Source organism: Platalea leucorodia (genome assembly GCF_965183815.1).
Source record: "Platalea leucorodia genome assembly, chromosome: 2".
NCBI classification, from domain to species: domain Eukaryota; kingdom Metazoa; phylum Chordata; class Aves; order Pelecaniformes; family Threskiornithidae; genus Platalea; species Platalea leucorodia.
In genome coordinates this window covers 65,867,046-65,894,706 of record NC_138824.1, presented here as the reverse complement: position 1 = coordinate 65,894,706, position 27,661 = coordinate 65,867,046, and the positions used below count along the sequence as shown (strand labels likewise).

At 40.6% G+C, this 27,661-nt stretch overlaps 1 protein-coding gene across 2 annotated transcripts in view; it reads right to left on the bottom strand.

Moving 5' to 3' along the window:
- MCF2L (MCF.2 cell line derived transforming sequence like) overlaps positions 1 to 23,011 on the bottom strand; it is a 104,367-nt gene extending 81,356 nt beyond the window's left edge. For both annotated transcript variants that reach the window (XM_082304984.1, XM_082304985.1), the window contains exon 1: positions 22,383 to 23,011. In XM_082304984.1, coding sequence (XP_082161110.1) covers positions 22,383 to 22,503 — 121 coding nt within the window. In that variant the 5' untranslated portion in view covers positions 22,504 to 23,011. The remainder of the gene's footprint in view (positions 1 to 22,382) is intronic.
- Positions 23,012 to 27,661: the final 4,650 nt, after the last annotated feature.

The following is a 27,661-nucleotide window of genomic DNA, read 5'->3' as shown; positions in this document are numbered from 1 at the left end:
TAAAACAAAAAAAAGAAAACTAAGGCAATAGCTTTTCCAAAGGAAAGAGGAAATATCCCAAAGTCACGACGAAGTAGCTCTGCTTTCTAAAAAGATCCAGCCAATTATTTGTTTCATAAGAATTGTTCACAACCCTCCAGAAGGGTTCCGTGGCAACCAATATCAGCTTTGCAGGATGCAAAACTATTACCTAGTAGCAGATCCCTTCCCGCTGCAGTACTATAGCTCTGAGAAGATCACATCATACCTGTCTCTTAGGCAAACAAGCATGGTACTGACTTGCCTTGCTTTCCTCCTTTCAGATAAAGCTTTGGCATGTTCTTAACACCAGAGATGTAGCAAATGATGGCGATTCAGCCACTGCACCATTCGGTCCCCGAGATGCAACTCCCAAGTGCTGTGCCTGACTCCAGCAGCTGAAGGGAGTCCACCTTCATTGCAAATAAGGCTGAGACAGCCAGATTTTAAGGACACTCCCCTCAATTACAAGCACACACAGAAGACCTCTGCCAGGACTCCAGTCATCCTCTTTCCACATTTCCCCCACCTACAAATAAAACGAGAACCTCCACAAGGGATCCTCCAGGGGATCCTGTCCCTTGGAGAGAGCCTGCTAACTCCTGGGGATCCATGGCCACAGATGGGCAGCGCTGGCTCCACACCCCGCTACTGCAACACCCAAATCGTGTCAGAAACTTTTTAGTGTTGCAATGTACCTACAAGACAGGAGGTGCTTTCACCCCCATTCGTACGTTGAAAACCAGAACCAGCACTGCTCACAACTACCTGCGCAGTCTTTAAGCAGAACAGACTCAAGCCCATATCCCAAACCCATCCCCTCTTTTTCTTTTCAGTTTGTCCATCCTTTTTGCCATCTCCCTATCCTCACTCCCGGACACAGACTGACAAAGGAATTCCCCAAAATGACGTTGTTTTCCTTGGAAATTTTCATAGGGTTGAGAATGGAAAGATGGGTATCTGAGACCTCTCCTTCAGTTTCATTTTCTTCCCTCTGCTGACTGTAGACACCAAAAATAGCCCATACAGCACTCAGGAGGAAGAGGGAAGAACAGTGCCAGGGAAAGGGACAACCCCTCTGCCCACTTTGAACACAAAATCTTTCAACAGATCTCCAGGAAGGAGTGATCTCTGGCACACTGAACATGCCCACAAGAAGTGGCAGTCAAGAGATGAAAATCAAGCCTTGGCAGTTGCTAACAAAAGCAGCCCTGCTCACTTATTTCTCTGTAATCAAATACAGATTAAAAAGCCCTATTTTAAACTTGGCAACTTATACAAATAGTCCTGGCATGGCTACATATGCACCACCATGATTTGACACAAAATGCTCCCTGGTTCTGCAGTTTAAAACAGACAGCCCCTCTCATACAATAATCAGTTGTTTCCTAAATCCACCCCTCCCCTCTCAACACAGACGAGGATGCACATAAAGATCAAAAGTTACTCGAACTGATTAATCCCTCCACACTTTCAATCTGGCTAGCCTCACCTTTCTTAAATCTTTCATTCATTCCTCCTAAGCTGCACTCCTTTTGGTATTACCCCTAGTAGCAAGGAGCACTACTGAGAAGCAGAACACTCAGACCCACATGTTGATAATTTAATTAGTAATACTAATTAAAGATTAGTAAAAGGATCCACCCTTTACATACCTGTTTCATTTAAATTTGACATTTCAAAAGCAACAACGTTGGAAGGCTAGACACCAGTCCATCAACTCAGTGCTCTTTCTCTGGTCCTCCTCTGCAACAGTCACGCATACCAGAAGCAGAAAATACAACTGGAAATGTGAATTCAAGCACCAGAATAAGGAAGCGATTTTTGCTTGTCTCTATTCCACAAAACACGCTTTCAGTTTTGCAGTGGACTGTAGCTGCACTATTAACAGCAAATAATATCGCCACTGTTTCGTTATATCTTAACAGAAACAAGATTCCTATAGAAAGCTTTGACTGAAGGAATTTAAGAAATAATGCATTTTAGATTAACCCTCCTATACTAACAACTAGGGGATGCCAAATTGTATCCTGAGAAAGAAACTATGCTTTTTCCCTACCTCAAATAGGGATCAAGAGAAACTATGTATCTGATATTTACATAAAATGCAATGAATTGAAAATTAAAACCCACTACCATTCAGGAACAGCAGGATGGCTCTCTGCAACAGCAAATTCTCTTTGTAAGCTTTAGCAGCAGTTCTAATCACCATAGTCACTGTGTGAGCGAATCCTGAACAAAGTACCTTCCATGTAAAATACAGGAATAAATTTTCTCAGTCTGATGTACTGAGAAATACATCTGCAAATAAAAGGATACACTGCAAATTTACACAAGGACAGAAGACACACCCCCCCGTAACAATAAACTATATTTATATATGAATGTACACAAAAAGTACAACTTCTGCCTTTGTACTACAACACACCCTATTTTCCTCAGTAGGATAATGTTATCTTGACAGAGTTCCTGCCTGACCTGCAGTCAAGTAACTAAGAAAATTGGAAAAACTAGACACACCTGTGCTTTTCTTCAGAAGAAGCCACAATTCAGCAATATCTTTGTAGAGCAAGGAGATCAGGCTTAAGGTCATGTTGCTTCTAATTGATTTAGTGCAAAATAGTTCCGCAGACAGTGACCTATTTATCTGTGAGCCCGTCTTCAGCACAAAATGAGAGCGCAAAACTCCATCTTTCAGTCAAAGCCAAGCCACCGGGGACACAATACCTTTCTTCAAATTACATGCAGAGCAACTGTGCCTGTCAGCAGGCTCAGAGGTCCTCTGAAGGGCTCACTGGTTGCTGGCTACTTCTTGTCTTCCTGCATAAAACGCTGGCACGCATTAGATGCAAGCTGTTTGCTTTAAATGTGAACACATGCACTGTTCAAACATTATCAGAGTAAGAATGCATTAAAAAATTAATCTTAAGTGTGCCTTGTCAAGAACCTCCCTTTAAGAGCCCTAGTTTTAACAAATGATGATCCAGTAAATCCATCATCATCATCTTTTTCTACCACCCCCCCTGCTCCACAGAGGGAAATTAAGGGGCAGATGTCCTTTTCCAATGAACCTGTGGTTAGAAAGTTCCCCAGAAATGCATCCAGCATTTCCTGCTTGTGAGGGAATTCTCACCCGCATGCCTCTGGCAGAACAAAACTGGGGTGTTTTCCTTGGTGGTAAACCCATCAAGCACCTGTTCCCTATGAAGGCGCCTACCCAAAGCAGCAGGAACTGCCAAAAGGACATGTATTCCACTACTGTGACTTTGTAAGTTGAAATACGTACAAATCTTTTATGAATAAGGAATTAAGGCATGGGAAATAAGGCAATAGATGATGAAATCAACTAGAACCAAAGTATTCCATATGATCTTTCAGACATGAATGCTGAGCTGTCTTGCTTTACTGGATCCTTAAAAGTTATTGTCCAGTGACGGAGTACCTGTTAATTAATACACTTGAAATTAGTTACTGGCCATCCAGACTCACTAATACAAAGAGTGAACCAATGAACGGGAGTGACAGCAACAACCATAGGTAAACAAACAGACTGTTTTTCTTCACTTCACGGTGTTATAAGAGTCCTTTCCCAACAAGCGGGGTCAAGGAAAGAGGACAGCGAGGATAAAAAGCTTGGATTGATGGTTACATCTGTTCACAAAATCCCATTTGCAGATGGGGAAATGCTCCGTTTCTGCTTCAGCACTCCTGCCCATCAACCAATCCCATAAAAACAAATGCAAACAAACCCAGGTCACCTGCAGACCACACCAGAGGTTATTTTCTGAAGTGCCCCGCATCTGTGTTCTCTCCACTCGTCTGCCATGGGGCAGGAACTGTTGATAATCCCAAACCAGTCAGATGTACTATAATAAACCTACCACCTATATAAGCAGCTCTATTCAGTGCCATTAAAATGTGACCTGAAGAATATCATTGAGGTAATTTCTTTTAAATTCTGCTATTTCATTTTGGGGCCCGTTACATTTCGTACTATGTCAAAACACAAGCATTTCCTAAGCAGGTGTTTTTAATTAAAGGTAGGTTTAAAAGAAATAACACTCCTTAGAAATGTTTTACTTAACTGTTCTGTATTTTACAAGGTCATTACTAGCATATTGGATTTTGAAGAGAGTTCAAAATTAGTGAATGAGTCTTCACACCACTCCCACAAGTCATGTAAATACTCACACATGTGAAAGTTGAGATGGAGTAAGTGACCTCTTGGATCAGGTAACAGCATCTGTTGCAACGTCAGAAACAGGATCTATGTCTTGGCTCTAAGCCCGCACTCCCTCCTTTCCAGGACTGTCACCTAACCGACTCGGTGGAGAGGTGTGCTCCTAGATTGGTATCTCGACTTGTAGTCCCCAGACAAAGATCACAATTCACAGCATTTTATTTCTAGCTCTTGCGCTACAACATGGCTCCAGGAAGAACAGTATCAGAGCAGCTAGAAATCTTACTACATATGATATACCATATGCAAGTGTACATGCTGATATTAATTTCTTTCTTAACAGCACCAAGCCAGTCTCAAACATTTGCTAGTGAGAGTCCTCAGCAATATGCTTAGGTGACTAGATATGAGTGTTAGTAGTAACAGAGGTTTGCTGGCACCTGCAACACAGCATGCTGAAAACCCAACTCTTGTTATCCCAAGTTTTACGCAATGATAAAGCAGGCACAGGAGTGCTTTCCAAACGTGCAAAGAGGAGAGGAAGATTATGGCCTTTCTTCAGAGATTAAAACCAAGTGAAAGAGGAGATACACCCTTCTCAGAAAGGTACCACACTCACCTACACCCATTCAGTAAGATACAGAAACCCGATATTTTGGCAAGCTGGCTACTTCCTCAAGAAAAAAAAAAAAGCCCAAATACATGAATGTAAAAGAGGAAAAAGAACCACCTACAGGGTGTTGGCTGTACTTGTTCTCATTGTCAAGACAGAGAAGAAGTATAAACCATACAATACCATATCATATTAATCAACACCACCTGTTCCAGAGCCCCTTCATGTTGTATGTAACATGGACAACCACCTCTCAACAGACTTCTGCCTTCAGATTTCAGAGCAGAGAAAACAGTGGAACATGTCACTCAGGTGAAAACCAAGTACTAGTTTAAAAAGAATTTAATTTCTCAGACTAGAGCAACAGACACATGTAATATCCATCCTCCAGGCTCCCACCTAGCTTCCTCCTTCCTAGCCTTCAAAATCTCCAAAACCCACAGTTAGATATGGTTTTCCTGGACCACTCAAGATCTAATAAGGACCATGGCTAAGAGCACCAAAACATAGCACTGTTTGTTTCAACCCTAATATCCTCCAATATTAACCAACTAGACACACCTTCACCTCCCACTTTCAGGAACCAGAGTGTCCTTAGACTGAACAGCCGTGAAGAAATGGTACAGAGAGCTCAGCCTGTGCTGTACAGGAGACTCGGAGCCTGTTCCCACTGTGCCGGAGGGACAGGAGCCCACGCAGAGTGCCTCTGTGGAAACTAGCCTCAGCTGGGCTAATTGGGCTAGGGACACTACAGGCTCCTGTGAAGCACGGTATGAAACACCCTCCTGGGAAAAGAGGGCTCCAGCCAGTAACCGAATGCCTTTTTATTTTAGCACTCTATTTGGGGAGTGTGCATGTGGGGGAAACGTTTGCTCCACGGTTATAATACCTGGTTTCCTTGCTGCGTGCTTCAGAGAACAGCAGCAAGAAAGAACAAGCGAGTCGAAGCGCAAAACCCTTTCCTGGCCTTTATGATCCAGCTTGAAATACGACTGGAGAGGAAAACTGTGGTACGTGGGCAGGCATGTTAGCAACAAGACTTAGGGGTAAATTTAAGCTCTATTAAAACGCACAGGAGCAACAGCCCTCCTGAGAAAATCTGTGTGGGCACACGCGTATATATTTATAAATGCAAGGAAATTCATTTCAACTCCACTCACGCTCTGCGCTCAGGTTAAGCTCTCCTTGCCACCTCAGCATGGGCTGTGAGTGACATACACCAGCCCACAGAGCAAAGGAAAATGCCGTGGGAGAAACACTGTGGGAGAAGCTATTAAAGGATGCATGCAAAGTCATTTGAGGGTAAAATTGGGTTATGAAACCCAGAGAAGGAAGATATGACTGTGGCTTAAATATACAAGATACCGTACCTGCTTAATAAAGCACGTGCAAGCGTGCAGGATGAGGGTGGCAACGTTTGTGGTAAAGGATATTAAAGTTTGGTAAGTTCAACATTGAAGTATAATTATTAAATGTATTTTACATTCAGGGGTGGGGTACTTAGCAAAAAGCACGTCAATAAAATGATGTGGCACTTTGTAGGGTTCAGCATGACAAAAGCTATCCTTATAGGATCGTCTGTAGCATAATGTAAATGTATACTCTCTGTAAAAAAGCCTAGCAAAATGCACCTAACTCACACCTGTAACCACAGAATTTATAATTGGGTGGAGTTTTCAAGATGTTGAGCAATTTGATGCATCATCTCTTGGCATCTAGTTCAGCATACTAGACTATTTAAAAGCCCTATTCATTTACTTCTTCTAATCTTTCTTGACTTTTTTTAAAAGAATGAATGCAAAAAAGGTTTAATTCTTTTTAAAGTCATCAAGCATTCAAAATTGCCAATTCTGTCTGGTTTAGATCAAAAGATTCCAAAGCACTGAAAATGAGTTTATATACACATTATACGTCCATACACACACACACACATGTGCTTGTATAAATCTATTACACAAAGCAGCTTGTTAAATCTCCATGCAGCAACAAAACTAACCCATTTTGAAACTGCTTTGGCAGTTTTCAACTCAGATGCTAAGTCATCAAAAAAGGTCCCTGTTTCACATCCAAATCTAAAGTTAAGCAAGCACGAGCAATCAAAACTCATGGTCAGAGAAAAACACTAAAAGCTGCCATCCATAAAGACAGACACTGCTTCCATGAAAATGAGCAGGCTGGTAATACCAATAGTTACTGCAGCACTTCAAAGTGAAGGATGCTGTTCAGTTAATAGGATGAACCCTGCAATCTTTCAAAAAGATAGTGCCAGGAAGAAATGCAAGGAAAGCTACTAAGGAACTACATTTTAAAAGTACACTTTGCACTGTAAGACAACAATAAACTTCAAAGCTTTGAAGATTACACATCCCTTACACCGGGTATCCGGAAAGTAAAATAAAAAGCAAAGACGACTTCAGTAATTTTTAAGGAACTGTAACACCTCATCGGGGCGGCACTTCTCCAACCTCGTGACCGCACTTAGAGTTTCTCCCCAAAACCATGACAGAAGCCTGGCCACTGAATGCAGTTATCATACATCTGTTTCCATTTCTAATTTCAAAATTATATTTTTTTGCTGTTCTGTGAACTGAATTTCAATCAGTTTACATTTTTCTATTTACATGTCCTTTCTCAACAAAATCCCACAAGTATTTAATCATAGGCCTCTCCTTCACCGTGCTGCAGGATTTACCGAGGTTTCTCATTTCAAAGAGATGCAAAAACTGGACTTTTCTTCAGGTCGAATTTAATCACGCAGGAGTTAGTAGTAAAACACTTTATCCTGCAGTATTTGGTGACAGTTTCATCTGTCCACAGCTGCAAAAGCCAACAAAGAAATGGACGTGACCTTTTTAACTTCACAAGCAGCAGTACTCCATACAGCAGTGCCTGCAATGAGATGTGGCTACTCAGACTGCCCTGGGGTGAGGAAAAGAGGACTCCTCGCTCTGCGCTGAAGTCGTCTGCAGCAGTGTTCAAAAGTCAGTAGATGGGAGATTGCAGTCCAGTAAGAACTGAAAACTGTAATTAAAGGTGGAAATCAAATCACTGCTGACGTTAGAAATGGATGTGGAGTTTAGTGGCAACAGAAAGGATAACCCAACAGTGAGTAACGATAACAGAAACACGTGATGAAAGCAGCACAGGAATTGAACTCAGGAAAGGAAAAACAGGTTTATTCTGTATTCTGAAACAATATATATTAATAAAAACATTACTCCAGAAAACAAGGAAAACCAACACAGACCATTACAACAAATGGAGTGCTGCAATCGCAACTATATTTATAGTCAAAATATAAAATAAAACTTTGTCAGCAATAGGAAACACTTTTTGTGGCTCTTAAAGCACACAGAATAATTTTTTTCCCAGATTAATAAGATACTCAGGAAGCATAAAAACTTTCAGGTCAAAAGTTGTGGGAGAATTGGTTCCAACAAAAACATCAGATGCTCCTGTAATGCTGATGAACACAGATAAAGGCTGCAAAACTATTTTTTACAAAGGAAGGGAAGGAAAAGAACATTTGCAGAAATCATCATTCCCAAAAATCCTGAAAGAGCAAACAGGACAGACAGAAGAGAAACCTGCTTTTGATCTGAGATAAAGCAAGAGGCAGGAAACATTCATTCCATCACATCTCTGAAATAATCAGTTTGGGTGTTTTTGGACAAGTTATGATATTTCTGTACTGGGGGATCATTCATAGCTCCCAATGAAACAAAAAAAATCTGGCTATTAGATCATCTCAGTTACCTGTCATTTTAGATTGGTGAGCATAGGCTCAACCCTTCAGAGCTGGCCATCAACCTTAAGTCTTACTTACCCTGCATAAATCTTACCCACATTATTGTGAGGTTACACTTGAAAATGGTCAAACCCACATAACAGAGAGGATAAAAATGCCACTGTCTTCTTAACGGCTTCTTACTTTTCAAGCCAGTTTTGATTTTGACTCACGATTTGGAATTTTTGTGGCCAAGGCATGCATGCTGCAGCAAGCTGCCTGTGGCCGTGCAACCCACCAGTCCCCACTCATGGGAAAAGTGTGAAAAAATGCAAGCAAATGCTTCAAGCACTCCTCAAAGCTCACCGTTCCCTCCACTTACAGGTTTCCAAAATAGTATCTCAATTTCTCCTGTTGCCAATCCTTTCATCCTCCTGGGCTTCAACAAGCTCCACAGTTCCCTCAAGAAAAGAGCAGACTTAACATCAGCAAAGAGTAACCAAAGCTCATTTTCCACCCATCAGAAAGAAAAAGCATAGAAAGACTAGCTTCTTCTGGAGAGCCAACCTGGAGAACTGCTTCAGGTTCTGGACAGAAATTCAATTCCTTCCAAGAAAGAAAATCTCACTGCAACAAGAGAACAAAATACCTTATCCCTTGTGCTTAGCAGTACAATATTCTTGGTTAAATTTAGTCAATGGAGAAAAGAGAAAGCTCACGCTGTTTGCTCTCTGTGGAAAGGCATGACATAGAATCACACCTGACCTTTTTACCTTGTAGGTGCAGGGTTTTCAAGAAAACCTTACTGTATCATTAAAGAAAGGCAGTGATCCCTTTAATAAAACACTTCTTTAAAAAAAAAAAAAAATCTAACCCTGCCAAGAGCTGTTGTAACATCCATAAACAACTGTGGGGAAGATACACGGCAGCTGTAACTATGCCCTGTTTCCAGTCTCCGGGAAGCAAACAGGAAACCTTACCTGATTGAAAAAGCAGCCAGTCCCTGAGATTTTAATCAACCTAAAGCAACAGACATTTTCCTTCTTTTCCAGCTTCCTGGGATGCTTCCTGGCCCATCCAGGATGTCAGTATGGAGACCAAGCTTTTTAACAGCAGCATTACCTTCATTTTCCACATTAAATATTGCTACTTGCCCTATTACTGTATTTACTTTTGGCCTAGGTGTGACAGCTCAGGCAGGGTTGTGGATTCAAACAACAAAACCACTCCTCTGCCAAGGGCGGTTTATTAGCATTAGCCTCTAACTTCAGAAGGCAGGATTTTTCAGCATGCCTCAAAAACCTTCACACTATTTTGAGATGTGCAGTACCAAAAATAAATGCACCAGCCATGCAAAAGATGTAATTATGCAAACCTTTAGCTAACAAGGAGGAAAGACCTATAAAAACTTGGCAACCCATCACGTCCATCTCCTAATCTCCACCAATTAGGACTTTGCAATTAACAGAAAGCAAAACTCCCCCCCCTTTTGCAGTTCTGGGGTAACGCCTCAACCTCCAAAAGCTTTTGAAACAGTTTTGTGTTTCTTCTCCTTTCCATAAGAAGAACAAAGATGTAAGAAGGATGAAATGAGGGCCAAAGAGCAAATTTCACTTGTTCTGACACACGCAGCAGCTGAACTAATGCCCATGAATCTCACAGGAGTAAGAGACAACCCAGATGCAACCCCCAGCCATTCTTTCTGCCCTTCCTCTTGTTGTCTGCAAAAAATACATTTAGTTTCCACCAGCTCCTGTCTTACCAAGTGCGTACCTCGTTAGTTGAGCATAATTTTAACTTAGCCCTTACCCTTGTAGTTTCATTAAGAGAAAAGCATGGGGGAAGCGGATCAAAGGTGAGGGCACTCTTTGTAGTTCCCTGAACTATGGCGGCAGCAAATAAGACTTCTTCAATTAAAGCCTCATCCTGCAGCCAATCTTTGAAGTATTTAACAGCATGTTTTTAACAGGACAGATTTTATGCCCTTGGTCAAAAGCCTCCCTCTCCCCTCACTCAAACACAGAACACCCTGTGACTGCTGCTGTTTGGATTCCCACGCTACAGCAGTTTAGCCAATGCTGAACACATACACACACTTTTTCAGGACACTAAATGCACGATACCAAGGATAACAAACACAGATACCCAGTCAATTCAAAGGATCAGCAAAGAACCAAAGATACCGCTCAGACAAAGAGAACAACAGCAAAGTAACATTAAAAGTATTAAAAGTATCCCAGCTCCCCAACGAGGATTTATTGGCTGCACCACATTTTGGAGGGAAACTTCAGGACAAGAAATGGGATTTCTGTTTAAGAAATATCTTGTACAGCCTTCTTCAGAGTACTTGGGGAAGTAAGGTGTAAGGGGCCCCCAAATATTCCATTTTTTTCCATCCTGAAATTCTGGAAATGTTTTCCAGCAGCTCTCAGGGTTTTTTCTTCATTGGAATTTCTTTTCCCGGACTATGAACAAATGTGACGCAGCTTACATACAAGATGTATTCAAGTCCCTACTGTTAGTTACATATAATTCCTTAGAACAGAAAAAACCAATCCACATCTTTTTAATTTCCCTAGTTTATTAGCTAGCGAAGGGAACAGCAGCTCTCCTACAAGCAAGTAAGAGCACGTAAGTATATTAGTCTCCACAAACCAACAACAAAACCCCATGATTTCATTGAGCTTATTGCATATTTTCTTTTTCAGGCAAGAAGCTCTCATTGTACCTGGGTGGAAGGAAAAGACTCGCAGCTCTATCATCAGCTTGCCCAAAAAAGCAGCATGCATCCGTCTGGCACCTCCTGGCAGCTGACTGGTATTCAGCTTCAGCCAGCCCAGCTGGGACGGATTCACAGGCATTTAAAGATTCACAGGTGCAGCCACCAGCAGTTAGCCGACAAAGAGCCTGTGCAAATACTTCTTTTGCAAGCAGGTCTTCAGATCAAACATGGTGCTGTAAACCAGCAATCGAGGTTTCTCCTGAAACTTAAACATGGAGAAACGGACTCAGACCTGATGTGAGCTCGCTCCCATCTGCAGCAGCGGTCCCACTGAAGTTACTGCCTCTGATGCAATGGCAGAGATTAGGAGCTCATCAGTATATTTCTGGTGTGCTCCACCATTTGGCAAACTGTAACCTAAAGCTACTTTGTCACATTTTCTCTGTTCTTATATTATTGTTTTATACCATATTGCCTGCCCTCACTTGCTTAACTGTTGGTATTGTGCTCTCAAACATGCCTTCTGTCTCTGAAACACTGATGCTGTTTGCAGGTACCAACAGCAACCTCTGTTTTTTCCTTTCTAAAATAAACATAGTCACATAGAGGAAATTGTTTTAAAGAATTTAAAACTATTCAAGAGTGAACAAGCCCATTGTTTGGAGAGGAGACTTGAGGGAAGCAGTGCGCTACCACAACTGTCGCAAAGCATCTGTAAAAATCCTGTGGACTGTGAGGGTTTGAGGCTGGCGTGTGCTGGGACAGGGAGAGAAGGGACAATGTAAACAATAATAATAATAGGTTTTCACAACTGAGAGAAGGAAGCAATGTAATGTGGAAAACAGTTGTTATTACTCTGTTTATGACTCCTTGTTCCCGAAAAATATGCTGGGTTACTTTGTAACACTGAAGGGAGCTAAACTGAGGTGACCTGAAATTGTGTGAATGGCTGAAAACCCATCTGATAAGACGGGCTTGGGAATACCTTTTCTCTTTTTTATACTGGAAGCATGCCAGAGTGGAAAATACTGGGTGGAGGATCCATAACTCTTGTGACTGTAAGAGCTTTATCTTCGAACCGCCAGACAAATTCCAGTTGTTCAGGCAGTAAACTGGATTCACTGCCAAACGGTGGCTTAGGCACCTTCAGGAAGAAAGCTGATACCGGAGTCCAAGGGCATGATCCTCAAAACAATCTCCTAACACCTCAAAACCTGAAGGTTCATTAGAAATTTTTCGAACACAACTGAAGTTCTCTGCATACAGACTGATCTGTATTTAGACAATTTAATATCAAAAGAAATTCCAAGAACCGGGCCAAAACCCCAAGTCCTTTCTTTGGCAAGGAAATAGGCTTTGTTCGGGGCCACTAGGGCAGCTCTTACGTTTTTTTTAAGCTCAGTACCATCAAACCTCCTCTAACGCTTTCAGTGAAAATGGCAGCAGAGGTTGGTTCCGTGCTGAACTGCGGGTGCACGTTATTCGTGCTTGGAGCATGTGAACCAGACCAGGATGCCTGTTGGGACGTAAGCAGAAGATCTCCTTGCTTAAGGACACCACTGCAGTTTAGGGTGGCAAATCTGGCATTCCCGGAAGGATATTCTTGGGCACTGCAAAAATTGTACTTACAAAGCGGTGATACCTAGGGACCCAAAGGACCAGGCGAGGACTCTGAGGGTTCTACTTACTTCTTGGCTGATGTACCTGACTTCCATTTACACCATTCTGTGTCTTAGAGCCTCGGCGGCTCATATGATGCTTAAGTAGCATTGTGCAGCCAGTCACCTGAGCCAAAGCAGCTCCTCCCTCAAACCGCAAAAAATATTAGTCCCCTTCTTTGACAATGTAAATCTTAAAGGTTCCAGTCACGCAGGAAAAAAAAATCAATCTCCCCTCAGGCCACCTTAAATACACATTTTGTCTTACTGCTTGAGTTAAAAGATGACTAAATCTATATTTTATTTCTCTGACGCCTTCGCAGCCATAGGGCGTTCTGTTGTTCTAGAAACTGTTTCCTCTGCGAAGCATTACAAGATTTTGTCACAAGCAATGTATATACTTCATTTGGTCAAAGGAGGTATCTTTTCATGAAATATTAAGTTAGCGCTCTTTATCATTCTTCAGCACGTGCATCTGGAGACTGTCACCTCTTATCTGATTCAACTAAAAAGTCACATATTTCTGTAAGCAAAGCATAGCATGAAATGTTTTCATTTTACTGACAACAGAATTTTGCTTCTCAACTTTGAAATTCTAATTACACAGGAAGACACTAAAAAAAATCAGTACCTTTTTTTTCTTCAAGGAATCTATCTCTAAAATAACTCTACAAAGTCACATGACAACATCTGCAAAAATTATTATTACAACTTAACTTGCAGACAAAGAACATAATTTTCAATAGCTGGAAGTCACAAAAAAATCAGAAAAGGAACCAAGGTCAAATATTATCAACCAAAAGGGTAAAAGTTTACACTGAAGAAGGTAGTAGACACCACCTGTACTTACACCTGAAGTCCTTAAACAATCTTTGATAGCCATCATGGTAGATGATACAGAGACAGAGAGCAAAACATTATCTGTGCCCCACATGCACAGTCCAGTTAAAATGTCTGAACACATTACTGGAGTTGTAGAGGTTTAGATGGTAGAAGCTAGAGAGTTTGAAAGTGAGTTGAAGGAGAGCTGTGTGGTTTTGGGCTACCAAGAAGGACATGTTTTGAGTTTCTGTTTCAAACCCAGCTCTGACATGCAGTATTGGAAAGGTAAAGCTTCTCTAATGTAAAAAGATAGAGGCAGTATCTTGAATTCTTCATTTCACATGCTAGCTCTCTCAAAAAAAACCTGACCTACTGATCCCTATCCATTTTCTCATGTACACCTTTGGAATCCACCAAAGATGGTAAGAATTAGATAAGCGTTCGGCTAAATCAGAGAAAATGCTTGGGTTTTAATCATGGAGGCTTAGGAATTAAAGAGTAATTCTGTTCCACAGACTCAGTGCATGAAACAAGTTGCTTGTGTTTCATGAAAGCTTATGACTTTCACCTAGAAGAAAAGGAGGGAAATATAGATTGTATCTTTCCTTCAAGTAAAAGCCTGAAAAGCTCCTTCCCCAAAAGCCAATGGACACATATAAACAAGTTCTTCAACTAGCCCTCTGACATATATTCATATAAACTATATGTCACATACTGCAGAGACTTCTAAAGTGATTTCTCAGAGAAGCAAATCAAAAGATGCAACCATTTGGAGAATTACTCATGACTAATCCAACTAGGCAACTATGTTAAGACTGTTCATCTGAATCTCCTAATGATTTTCAGAATACAGCCCCATCCAGATTAAGATTACCGTAGGTAATTCACAAATCACAAGAGGTACTGTAATCCAGGACAACTCTAAGATTGTCACCAGAACTGTACTGGTCACAATTTTTAAAAGTATACTCTTGACTAACCACTCACATCTGAAATTATAGGATCATTTTCTCCCGACTGCCCCACCAACTGCTACATGTTTGTTAAGTGGACAAAACTCCTTACTAAAAGACAACTGCAAGCTACTCCCACTGAGCCCTTCAAGGTCCTCTTCTAACTTAGTCCCTGGACTCACTTTTTTGTGGCCTCTATTTACAGCAGTTCCAAAATTGACTAGAAACTTTGAAATGAGAAATAAATGTAAGTCTGATTAAAATAATGAGGATGAGACTCACTGCATGCTGATGGGGGATAAGAAGGGATAAGAAGAAGCAGCCCTTACAGAAGATTCCCATAGGGTCCTCCAGTTAGTTCTTTGGCCTCACTTCAAAAGGACAGAATGAACCTATTCAACAGCCCGGTCCCTCACCCCAAATTGCGTGCAAGTTGACAAACTCACCGTCAATGACACCAAAGACTGCTGACAGATACTAAAGAAGAGTAAGTAAATATGAAAACTAAGACTCTCAGCAGTCCTTTTCCATTATTTTCAGAAAAAAACACCGACCAGCAAGATTGAGGAAGGTTTCATGGCATACTCTAGTCGAAGTGCAAGAAACAGAAGTTGTGTGTGAGGCTGGATTAACCGCTGACTAAAATAGAATCTCTTTCGGGTTCTTTTTTTAAATCACTGAGCAAGAAATGAAACATATAAAAGTTGTGTTGATCTTCGCTTCCTGCTTTTGAAGAAGACGTAGTAGCTCTGAAATAAGATAAAAAAAATAAATACAAGAGCTAGCTTCAATCAGGAAGTGCTGGAAATCTTACAATAAACTTTGATCCTTTTAACTTAGCGTGCTTTACCACAAGGCCATGTATGTTCAACCTTTTCAGGTTAGCTTAACCTTTGAGGTTAATTTGAAGATCATGTGGGATTTTGTTAAACACTACAAGCATACACAGTAAAAGGAAGTAGTGCAGGCCATCTTATTAAGCATGACTTCAGTACAGCTAAACAGATTGCAACAGCACACGAGACGATTGGAAACTTCTCGAAAGAACAATGAAGAAGATAAAGGGAGTACATAAAGTTACATCCTGGCTCCAGGACTGGTTCTGCCCAGAGAGTAAATACTTTCTTGTTGACTATTCTCCATATGGAAAAGCAAAAGCATCCTATAAGAACAGCAGGTCATTTTTATTCTAAATTATTGAAGCAAAGTATCTCTGCTTATTCATCAGGAAAACTGTAAGTTCTTTTTTTCACTATTGCATTATTTTTTCCAACGTCCTTTCTTCATAAAGGTATATATTCTTCAGCAGCCATGAAAGCAGGAAAAATATAACTTCCTACTAACTCACTGCATACTATGGCATTAATACCATATATGCTAGTGCCTCTAATTAACTGGGCTTTTAAAATAGCACTAAAGGTCAGGAAGACATTTTTTTCCCCATTTCAAGATTCACAAGCACAGTTAGATTTTGTTTTCTGAGGATTCATTTTACATGTACTGAAGTAATACAACTATTTTTGACATTTTTTTCTCTGTTCACATGTGTAACCCTTAATGTCACACAACAACAACCCTTAGAAAAGGTCTGTTCCTTCTAAGAAGACTCATAGACAGCTTAAATCTTAGCAAACAGAGACAAAGAGAAAATCATATGCAGAGGTTCGGGAGGTCCGAGGGGCAAGGGAGCAGGCTCAAGGAGTTCAGAGTCAGTGGATCTATTGGAACAGGAGCCTAAAGGCAAGGTCTTGTATTGCTCTTAATTCTGTGCACGCGCGTGTCTCTAACTGGAAAGATTATTAAAAGCCCTTGTTTTCTTGGAGGAATCATTATCCAGGGGAATGAAAGTGGTAACCCAGAGCCTACATATTCCTTCATTATTATGCACATAGCTAGAGAAATAACATTTTCCCCCAAACTGAGTAAGGCACCAAAAGTTTTAAAATACTAACTTTTATAACATTGCAATTTAGAATATTATAATTTTATGTTGTTTAAAAAGGAATTCAAATCACTTTTTAACACAAGAAATGAGAAATAATAAGCAATTTCAGGGATCTTGAGTGGGACTGCTCTCAGAAATCTGCTGATAATGTCATCCATTTTAGAGATTTCTACTTTTTATCACAGCACGCATCTTAACGTGATTGTAAAATACACCCCTCAAATCATGCATTTCCTTCACTTTTCAACACAAAGAACAAAGATTTTAAAATAAAAAAACTAAATTAAAAATTTCAGAAAAAAGTAGTTAAAAAAGGAGACTGGGGTTCCTCAGTTTTATAGGACAAGTCAATACAGGCATCTAAGTGAAGGAAGAAAACCCACATTTGCCAGTGCCGCTGAACTGGTATCTCTGAACAGTAACAACCTCTTTATCATAAAACATATACTGCATATATTGCAGCAGCAGAAACTGCCCTATAAAATTGTATGATGATGCTCCAAAACTGATTTCTGAGGGAAGCAGCAGCTCATTCTTTATGGACATACTGCTTGAGAACTCTTCTGACAGCTGTGACTGTTTTTGCTGATGTGCTCACTTTTCACGGAGTAACTTGGCTGAGCCCAATAAACCGTTTAATTTAAGCACATCACAGATATTAAATGGTAACAAGTTGGGTGTGGGGATGCTATTTGAGAGGAAAGTAAGTTCTATAAAAACCTTATGTGAAAATTCAGATCCTAAAATATCTAATATTTTACTTCCTTCAGAAAAGGGGATTTAAAATAAAACCTAAACACTACCACCCACCAGTCAGACTCTTCCAATAACATGCATTCTGTGAACAAGGTGTATTTTCAAGAATCAATGAGCTAGCAAAATGTATAGTAGTAAGACTCTTGAAATGCAAGCTTTTTTTGGCACATATAAAACATGGAGTTCAAAACGCTTCCAAGAACAGTCCCAAGCCACACACCTTACGTGCTCCTGACTTAGCAGACTACACCAGTCTGTTTACATTTACAAGATCTAGGAGTTGTTACAAAGTTAAGCCAACTTACCGTGCGCCACAAAATCCAGCCACGAACACCATTCTGAGAAAAAATAATAGCTCTTCATTTCTGCTACGGAAATTCCTCTCTGATTCATTGTCAGAGAAGAAAAATGTCCACTTTTCCCTTCCTCTGCTCAGAACAAACTACCCCGAGAAGGTAACAGCTTTCATATTAATTGAACTTTGTTCCATAAATGCAACAGGTGGCACAAGATAACTTTACAAATATATTTTCTTCCAGTAACGCCATTGTTCTTGTAATTATCTCTTTAATTATAGCGTTCTCCCCTCATGTCCCCACCCCGAATATTTACAGACTGCCGATATACCCAGTGTCTGATACAGTATATCTAGGCTATGGGCTGAAGCCCTAAGCATATTTTCACTCATGTTAGGCTTTAACAAGGCAAAGCAAAACTGTTTTTCACGCAAATATTCACAACACTATCTGGAACTAGTTGTATTGAATTGCTCACTCACAGGTTTAATATTTCGGTGCAGTTTATCACCTCTGCTACAGATTCACACCCAACTCTTTTCTCCAACTTTCTTCTGGAAGAAGTGCAAGGGCATTTCCAGCAGTACACATAATCGAAGTCTCAAGCATGGAAATCCCAAATCTCAAATAAATGCCTTTTCAACATGTTTATCCAGCCAGCAAATGAAGGTGTGAATACAGCAAACAGTAAACACAGCCTTACACGCCTGGACCTACCTAGCGCGGGGACTAACAGTAATAATGTTGTAGTGGCAGACTTTTAACACTGACCAGAAATCTCAGTGTTTACTCAGGCTCCAGGCAGGACTTGCTATGTTGAAGCCTTCAGGTACTTAAGTATGTCTGCTGTACTGATGTATTCAGTCTGACATATGTTCAGTCTGACATTTCCTGCATCCATGCATTTTGCTATCCCGGCTGTCAGCTAACACCCTCTCCCATACAAGAATGCCCAATATCCAACAGAAATACTCATACAACTCCAGGAGAAGATGCACCACATCTCCATCCCCTCGGCTGACACGGAAGATGCAAGAGTGCATCTCTTTTCCTTTAGTTCCTTTAGACTCCTCTTCACTATTTGTGGTGGATTACCCATGTTGTGGATTAACCGAGCTTCGTTTGACTCTTTCACTACAAAAGTCTATTAGTATTAGAAACCCACATTACATCGCTGCCTCACTGTACCTTGTCACAGAACTTCTTTGGATTGGATTGGAGGGACCCTGGGACACAGTTTCCTCATCCATCCATTCATTACGTGCCTAGAGCGCACACACGAAAGCAAACCGCCTCAGAGCTTCAGTCAATCTTCGTCAGAACACCAACCTGAAGCCAGTGTGAAAAGATGCAGACTACATGATGCCTCCAAAGACACTCCCTGTCCATACTAAGCGCGGCCCAGACGAAGACGGATGTCTCTGGAGTCTCCACTTGCCAGACTTGTTTTACAGCTCTCGGTTCAAGCTGACCTACTGTTCCCATTTGCTTAGAGGAAGCGAGGAGAGGGAGAATCTCAAAGGATGGCCTGTGAGCACCACACCAGGAAGCCCATCACAAAGGGCCACAGCAGGTCAGCACCCTGGAAAATCTCCCCTGCTGATGGGAGACAGGTGTCCCCACAGAAGACTGCTTGAAGCCACGGCTTTCCAGGGCTGAAATCCTCCACAAACTCTACAACTGCCATCCCACCTGCTCGCAGTTGGACACGGAGAAGCACACAGAAGATGTACGGTTAGGGATGGATGCAGAAACCATGATGCTGTCTCACACTAGCCTGGCCGTTTCAGCCTGGGCCCTGCCTGCCCAGGCAGGAGGGGCCACACAGCACCTGGTCCCAAACCTCTGCGTTCCAAAGAGCAAGCATCACCAGAGCCAGGGCTTAACCAGGGTGAGGGGATAAAGGCAACACAGCCTGCCCTGGGTGAAAGACACCTGCAGAGAGCAGCGCAACGAGGATTAGGCCAAGGAGGACAGATCCAACTGTCCACGAGCTGTAAGTAAATAAAGTCCGCTTTGTTAAAATGAAAATAAAACAGAGACAGATTTGATGAAGCATGAAGACTCTGGAAGCCAGCCCAGCTTCCCTTATTAAGGTAAATAAGGTAATGCAAAACCAATATATGAACTAGGACATTTATTGTTCATGTAAAGATTTCTATATTCTAAACTAAAGATTTTAACATGTGGGGAAAGGGTGAAGCGACAGCGAGCAAACCTGCTCTCAGCAATTTCCAGAGATGCTAATGAAGAGAGAACAAAGCTCTGTGAGACCTGGGACAACTGGACAGAGTGGCTTAATTTTGTCACAAGGAGAAGAGAGATGCATACATCATGGGATTCACAGAGTCACAAGTGCATTTACTTTGGAAATACATGCTTGCCAAAATTGTAATTTTACCCAGTGTAGCTACAGGACAGACATGTATCCAGGCTGCAGTACATCTCCTCTTCCACAATCTAAACCCTTAATCCACTTTCTGTGTAACGTTTGGTCTGGAAGTGACACTGAATGCTAATTAAGATCTGCCACCAGGAAGGTGGGAAAACTCTTATCAGTCCAAAAGGCCATAAAATGGCTTTGATCAAAACAATGGAATAATTCTTACTGGGTATACAAGGTTAACATTAGAAGCATATAATTGCTTTCCTACTGTCAACATAAAATGGGTAACAGGAAGGAAAGGAAACAGAATTTTTGCATACTTGAAGACTTCAAACAGAAAAGGCTGCAACACAATCAAAAGAAGTTTGGGAATAATAATAAAGATGGGTGGGACAGAAGACAGACAACTTCCTATAGAAACATACAGGAAAACATATTTTTCTGACTATACACACCTATATATAGCGAAAGGAACCTGTAAGTAAGAGATGATTGTATAGCACTACAAGATTTATATTAAGGATCTGTGTCTGAAGGAAATTAGGCTAAAATGAGGAAAACTATCTATGTTAGAATGTGTTTAATATATTAAATTCGTGTTTTTCTCTTATGCAGTCAAGGCTCTGCCTATACTTGGAATTAGAATCATAGAATCATAGAATTGTTAAGGTTGGAAAAGACCCTTAGGATCATCGAGTCCAACCGTTAACCTATCACTGCCAAGTCCACCACTAAACCATGTCCTCAAGCACCACAGCTACCCGTCTTTTAAACACCTCCAGGGATGGAGACTCAACCGCTTCTCTGGGCAGCCTGTTCCAATGCCTGACCACCCTTTCGAAGTTTTTTCTCATATCCAACCTAAACTTCCCCTGGCGCAGCAGGAATAATTGGAATTAGTTCCAATCCATCCATGAGTGGCCGGCAGGCACCCACAACTCAGGAGTACATAGATGTTATAAAATAATTGGTGCAAGCGGTAACTTTTACGGCTACACTTTGAACTTGACTGCAGCGTGGTTACTACCAAGTGATGGCTGAACCCTAAAGGAAGGTAAGACTGAAGTTTGAAGAGGCCTTGTTTTGCTTTGCTTTGTAAGACTGCACCCCATGTGTTTAAAATACAACTAAATTTTTCCTGACTTTACTATGATTACCAGCAACTAACATCAAACCTTTTTCTAGTTTGAACTGAATGGAATTAATGGTTAAATCTTGATAACTTATTAGTTAGCACTCCTAAAGGTACCAAATCTTGGTCTCATGAATACCCAGAACTGATAAGTCAGGAAAGGTGAAATCTTTACATTTCAAAAGTTATGGAAAAAAGGTTACAATTTTCATTCCAAACAAAATAGATGACAAAAGACTCAGTGAGCACAGTACAAAAGAAGGTGTGAGCAAAAGGAACCACCAGAGAGGCATTTTTCTCTTCCTACTTTTTTTCTAAGAGTAAGTGCCAACATTAAAGAAAGGAATATTGAAAGGCCTTGAAAATTTTATATTTTCCTATAAAGGTAGCTTCGCTTATCTTCATTTCAATTTCATATGCTCCAAATTAATTTAGAAAGAAACAAGAAGAGTCCTCTTTTAATAGGTCAACTGTGCATATAAAACTAAGAAAGGATTAATTAATCATTGAAAAATCTGTTTCTGCTTATCTCAGCTAGTCACAGTTAACCTATTTCAGGGAAAAACCCCAACAAAACATAGCTTTACTACATACAAAGATTATATAATTACCAGTCACAGTAACATATTATTACACCACATACTATATGAAACAGACTCTGAGATTGAATAAACGGTGGCAAGTGCTCAATTTAGTACATTACACTCAAAGATCAGACGTTTCCTGATTTTTTTCAGTACAGTGAAAAATATTTTTTGGGTGTAATTAGTTATATTTTTAAAGAGCGGAGCACTCAGTGGCATTCTACAGTATCAAAGGGGGGCTGGTGTAAAGCATTCAAATCTGTGTCTGTTAGCTACTATCATACACCTGGAACTGCAAGGAAAAACAAGATACAATGTTTTTCTCCAGTAAGTACTGGTGACAGAGAGTAATCACTATCCTTAAGTAATATCTAATGTGGATAAAGATACATATTTTTTAACTGTTGCTAGATCCCTACATAGGTATGCTTTGAGAAAAAATACTAGTTCCTGCAAGAATCATTGGAGTTGAGAAAATCAGTGATACCAATACTAGGCTACTTTACTGCTCATATTTACCTCATATGCTGCTCCAATTTAAGTGCAAACATATAAATCACACTATAGGATCACCTATACATTCACCTCACCAGAGCATATTTGGCGTGGGTTATTCCGTGAGTGCCGTCTGCCATGCAGAATTTGGATGAATCTTGGAAGGATCCTAAAATGACTTTCATGTCCTTCCCTGAAGAGGCGGCGTTGAGACATGGATGTGTATCCCTGTATCTTCAAGTTATTCACCAAAGGAAATAAAAAATCAGCTCTTCAGAATTACACTCTTCTAACACAGTGAAAGATACTCTGATTTTGGTTTTAGATGTCAATGGAACATAAAATTTCTTTGTCAAATTCAAATGCTACCAAAAAAGATAAAAAAAGGATGCAGATATAAAGAGCTGGAAACGGGTGCAGTTTGGTTATTTGTATTGTATGGGCTTTTCCTCAGAAACCAATACCTGGCTTTAATAAAAAGAAAAAAGAAAAATCAGTTGTACTTAATGGACTGAAAATGCCAAGACAGCTTCCGCACGAAGCTGCGAGACCCTCGCAGTTCCTAGCATGCTGCACCCAGCAGACAGGACATCTTGCCACAGCTTTCAGTCTGTTTTCAGTGTGACTAGTATGAATAAAGAAGGCACAGCTTCTCACGTAACCAGGTCAGACTAGCAGATGAAATTTTCAAAAATAAGTGTGAAATGGTCTGTTTTTCAGTGTTTCATCCAAAATAACTGTAGCCAAACTAACAGCTCTGTGCTGTTTCCGATGAGCAAAAGCCCCCACAAAACGTCCAGTTTGTTAGTGCACTCCAGCCGCACACGGCAATCCAGAGCCACTGCTCATCCCACGTAGCTGGTACTATCGCCTCCGTCTTCACATCCTTCTCCTTAACGTGAAGGATATTAAGTCGTTGCAAAGAGACATTCGAGGTTTGTCCCGAAGCAGGGCAAGTTGAAGGTCTTTCTTACAAGTTCACAGTCTTGCTCGTAAATTCACAACTCGGCACTCCAAGGGCAGAAATCTCACGCTGACACTTGCTGCATTTCCTACTTCTGTGTCTGAAGCACCCTGTATTCCTCAGGGGCCAGCAAATTAAAAGAAAATACCGTTGTCAATACAATATTGTCAATTAGAAACTCCTCTTCAGTTCCCTAAGTCAGGCTCTCACCATCAATCCGTCTCCTCTTTCTCCTCCTGAACTTGCACAGAAATGAGAACCGAGCCCCCCAAAGGCAAAGCCTGTTTCCAGAACATGCCAGCAGAGAGGTCTCACAAGAAAAATCTGAATCTTCCTGGGAGTTAACAAACAGCTAATAGGAAGGAAGGGAGGGGAAATGAATCCCAGGCTTTCTTAAAACATATCAGGAAACCCTACACTGTCCGTTCCCCGTGTCTCTTTCAATGCAGGAGAGAGGAAACTGATAATGCTGCTTTACTTGGCAGTCAACATTTTCCTCTCAATTCTGTTTAACTATGTCCTGTATGGCCACAGATCCACCGCAACCCCAATATATACCACTGCGCACATCGAACTGAAGAAGTGAGTGTTTTGAAATATGGTGCACCAACTATCATTACTCTGAAAGCAAATTAAAACAGATAACCTTTAGTTAAGTCACATTGAAGTAAATATTAACTAACTTATTACAAAATACTAGCTTTGAATATACCTTGCTAACAAGAGAATCATTACAGTTTTAGCTGGAAAATGTTTGTCTTTCAACGTGAAATCACAGGCAAATGTGACAATCTTGAACCGTGATGATCAAGAAAGGTATCAAAAGAAATACAGACTGATGCATTTAATGCAAATATCCCTTGTTTTCCAAACTCATTATACTGAGCAGATGGACCACTGCATGCTGCAGCTGTGCTGCTCATCCTGGATCAAAGGCCTACCAAGCTTAAGGAAGGAAGGAAGGAAACAGCTTAGTGTTGGAAAACCACCATGCTACACATTGCCACTGTATTATATATTCAGGGTTCAAAGAAAAGAAGAACTGAAATAAGGCACAGCATCCATATTAGACAAAATTCCACATTTTCTTGTGCTGCTCATCACTGGGGGGCACAAAGCAGTGGTTCTGGTCAGATGCAGGGGAACAATAGCATCCGCAGAGACAACACTGCAACCTGCTCCTTGCCCCTCAGTTTCCAAGTGGAGGCACCGAATGTGACCAGGAGATGCCTGCGGCAGATTGCCAACCATCAGGGTTTTCCTCCTGCCTGCCAGGCTGCTACTTGTCCGGGGCTTTTGGAGCACACCAGCCTCATGACCGAAGGACCCGATCTGACCATCGAGTGGCATGCCAATAAAACCACATATCTTCCAGCAGCTGAGCCACCAGCTGGAAAAGCGACTCTTTGTCCCAGTGGTGTTTTGAGTGTGCAGTGACGCTAGTGGCACACGGTGAAAAACGCACCAACAATTTGTGCAGAGGATTATTACGATGAAGCAAAAGGATGTTCTCCTTGCTTTCTTCATGTATCAAATGCATGCAGAAGATGGATGACTTGAGTTGTAAAGTTGTTAAGTACACACAATCCTACTGAAAGCTAGCCATTAGCTACATCCCTGTCCGCAAAACAAGCTTTTAATCTTCTTGCGAGCACTCAAATTTGTGCCTAGAAGCAAAGAAATTAATCACAACAATGGCTATGGCAGTGTGCAATCAGAAGGAAACAGATGGTGTAATGCAGTGTTTTCCAAACAGCAGCAGCTTCTATCTCCAGGAAAATAATCTGAATATTTTCCCTTGCCATTGGCATTATTATAACTAAAGCTCCTATTAGAAGGATTTCTTCTCTGCTCTGTACTGCATCAGCAGACTACATAGCAGTCTAAAGACGGTAACATTCTTTGAGTGTTAGTTGGCAAAACCAACTAGACTGCACCTATCTCTTCCTTCACATCACAAACCCAGTACCATTCAATGGGTAATACCTCCACAATTATCTTTAAATGACTACGAACAGCCTGATGGACCCAACAAAATTCTGGCAATGAAACAGGGCTTATTTTTGTCATGCTTCATTTCCAGGTCTGTTTCCGACCGCAGGCGTAGTGTTGCACATTGACAACAGAAGCAGCCACACTGACTTACGTCTGTATACTCTCTCCAATTCTTCTTTTGAGTCCAGAGAACCTCACAATATTTTAGTACAATAACTTCAAGTTTTCTTGGGAATCATTAAATTAAACTGCTATCACTTTCATCACTACTGGGTATTCTCATCGTTCCTTTCACCTTTTTGTTTGTATGGGAGCCTTATCTTTACGGGACATTTCGAACGCCCTACTTTGATTTTTCCTCCAAACCCTAACAATTATTTACAGGCCCTTCCTTATATCTTCACGTTCAATGCAGCACTGAAATGTTCACATTATAGGGCTATGTGTCCCTCCTAACTGTACAGTGCAGGAGGCTCTGGTAGCAGAATCAACACCGCTCTAGTGCTTCTCCTGTGTTTCTTCCGCTCCTCAAAACAAGCTGATCTTCATATCTGCTGATAAGCCACTGCCACTGGTGTTGCCATTTCTCTTTAATTGTAGATCTTGTTTTCCAGCAAAAACAGTGCATCTCATGGACAAGAAAACATGGCACCTCTCATGCCTGGCACTTCGAGATCCCACCACACACACAGGCCGCACAGGAGTCCACCTGTGAGATCTGTATCTACCACTCCTCCTGTCTTTTCCCCTGGAGTCCCTGCAGGGAGAAGCTTCTGCAGAGACACTTCAGTATCAGAAGTGCCATCACATCCCTGATAAAAACCCAGAGGAGTGACTGCAAGAGAGATCTCACATGAAGAATATAAAAGACTACGGAAATTATATGGAAAATTGCATCTAACATACATATATGCAGAGCTCAGAAATTACTGTTTCTTGGAACAGTTTCTAAAAAACAAATATAAGGGTACATACAAGCTAAATCTCATAGTCTTTTCGAAAAGGTGCGAGTGCCATGTGCATCTTTCAGCATCAGCACATTAACAACAACAGTGGAAATGAAATGAGGGGGGAGAAAAGCAAAATGTTGTTTAGATTTTCCTGTTTAAAGTATGCTTCATCAATGACCTCTGCACACATATTTATTTTGTTGAGAACAGTAGTACAAACAGAAAGTTAAATTGGACTCATGCTACATTATTGAACAAAATAATCATTTTGCACACACTATAGCATACAAGCTACTTCTAATCTGAAATGTAATCTCTTTTATAGAGTTGAACACCAATATACTGTAACAAGGTAGCACTGATTGTTGTTATGCTTAGATCTGAGCTTTCTTATAACCATACATAAATGTTGAATTGTGGCAAGAATTATGCTCCTGTTGATTTTTAAAATTAAAAACAAGTTGACAAAAATTAATCCATGCCAGAGGCTAGTCACTAGGCTAAAACAGTAAAGAGTCAGCTAGAGGCTGATTTTAAATGAAGAAGAAAGGGTAACTGAAACATTAAAGACCCAGAACTTGATATTTTTACATCAACGAATTCCACAGGGCTCTTGTAGAGGGAAAATGCTGAGAGAAAACCTGTCTGAAAACCCAAGAAATAAATCATTATTCCATGAATATTCTAGTATTCTTAAAATACAAGAAAAGAACGAATCTTCCTTTTTCAATGTGGATGAGATTAATATAAAGTTTAGGTACATCTTTTGCCTGTATTATTTTTATGCTTGTTAGAATTGGATAAGCGTGCTTATATTTCACTCCCAGGCTTCTCTATCAGAACATTCTCTCTAACAAAAAGTTTAGAAAGGGGTCCCATAGTGTAATCTAGAGAATCTGTGAACTGAAGTTACATTTAATAAAATACCATGACATATAAGGAGAAGCTGGAGTGGGGAGAAATCTCAGAAATAGATATGAATGGAGACATATCCCAGCAAACATAAAAGCTATTACAAACAAACTCAGTATCTCCCAAAAACATAGACAGTGATAAACATTCTCAATATTTTGATATTAATTTATTAAAGGTTAGGAGTTAAAAGAATTATTTGGTTTTATGAGAAATCTACAGAGAAACCCTGAATTAAGTTACAAGAGTGAATTAGGTTAGTTGTCCAAGCTTAATCCTAACTGGATGTATATGCTCAGAGACAAACCACGATTGTAATAAGCAGCAGATGAATATAAGTAGATCAGGACTGAGATAAATGGACAGCTTGCGTTCTATTTATACTTGCACATTATGCTGCTGAACCACAGCTGCCAGTCTTTCTTTAAAGCAATCTCTCAAAAATAAATTAAAATAAAATAAATCCTAAAATCAATACAGAGCATTTAATAATTTAAATATAATAAGAAACAAAAAATTTACAAGATATAAAATCAGGGTTTCAATATTCTGG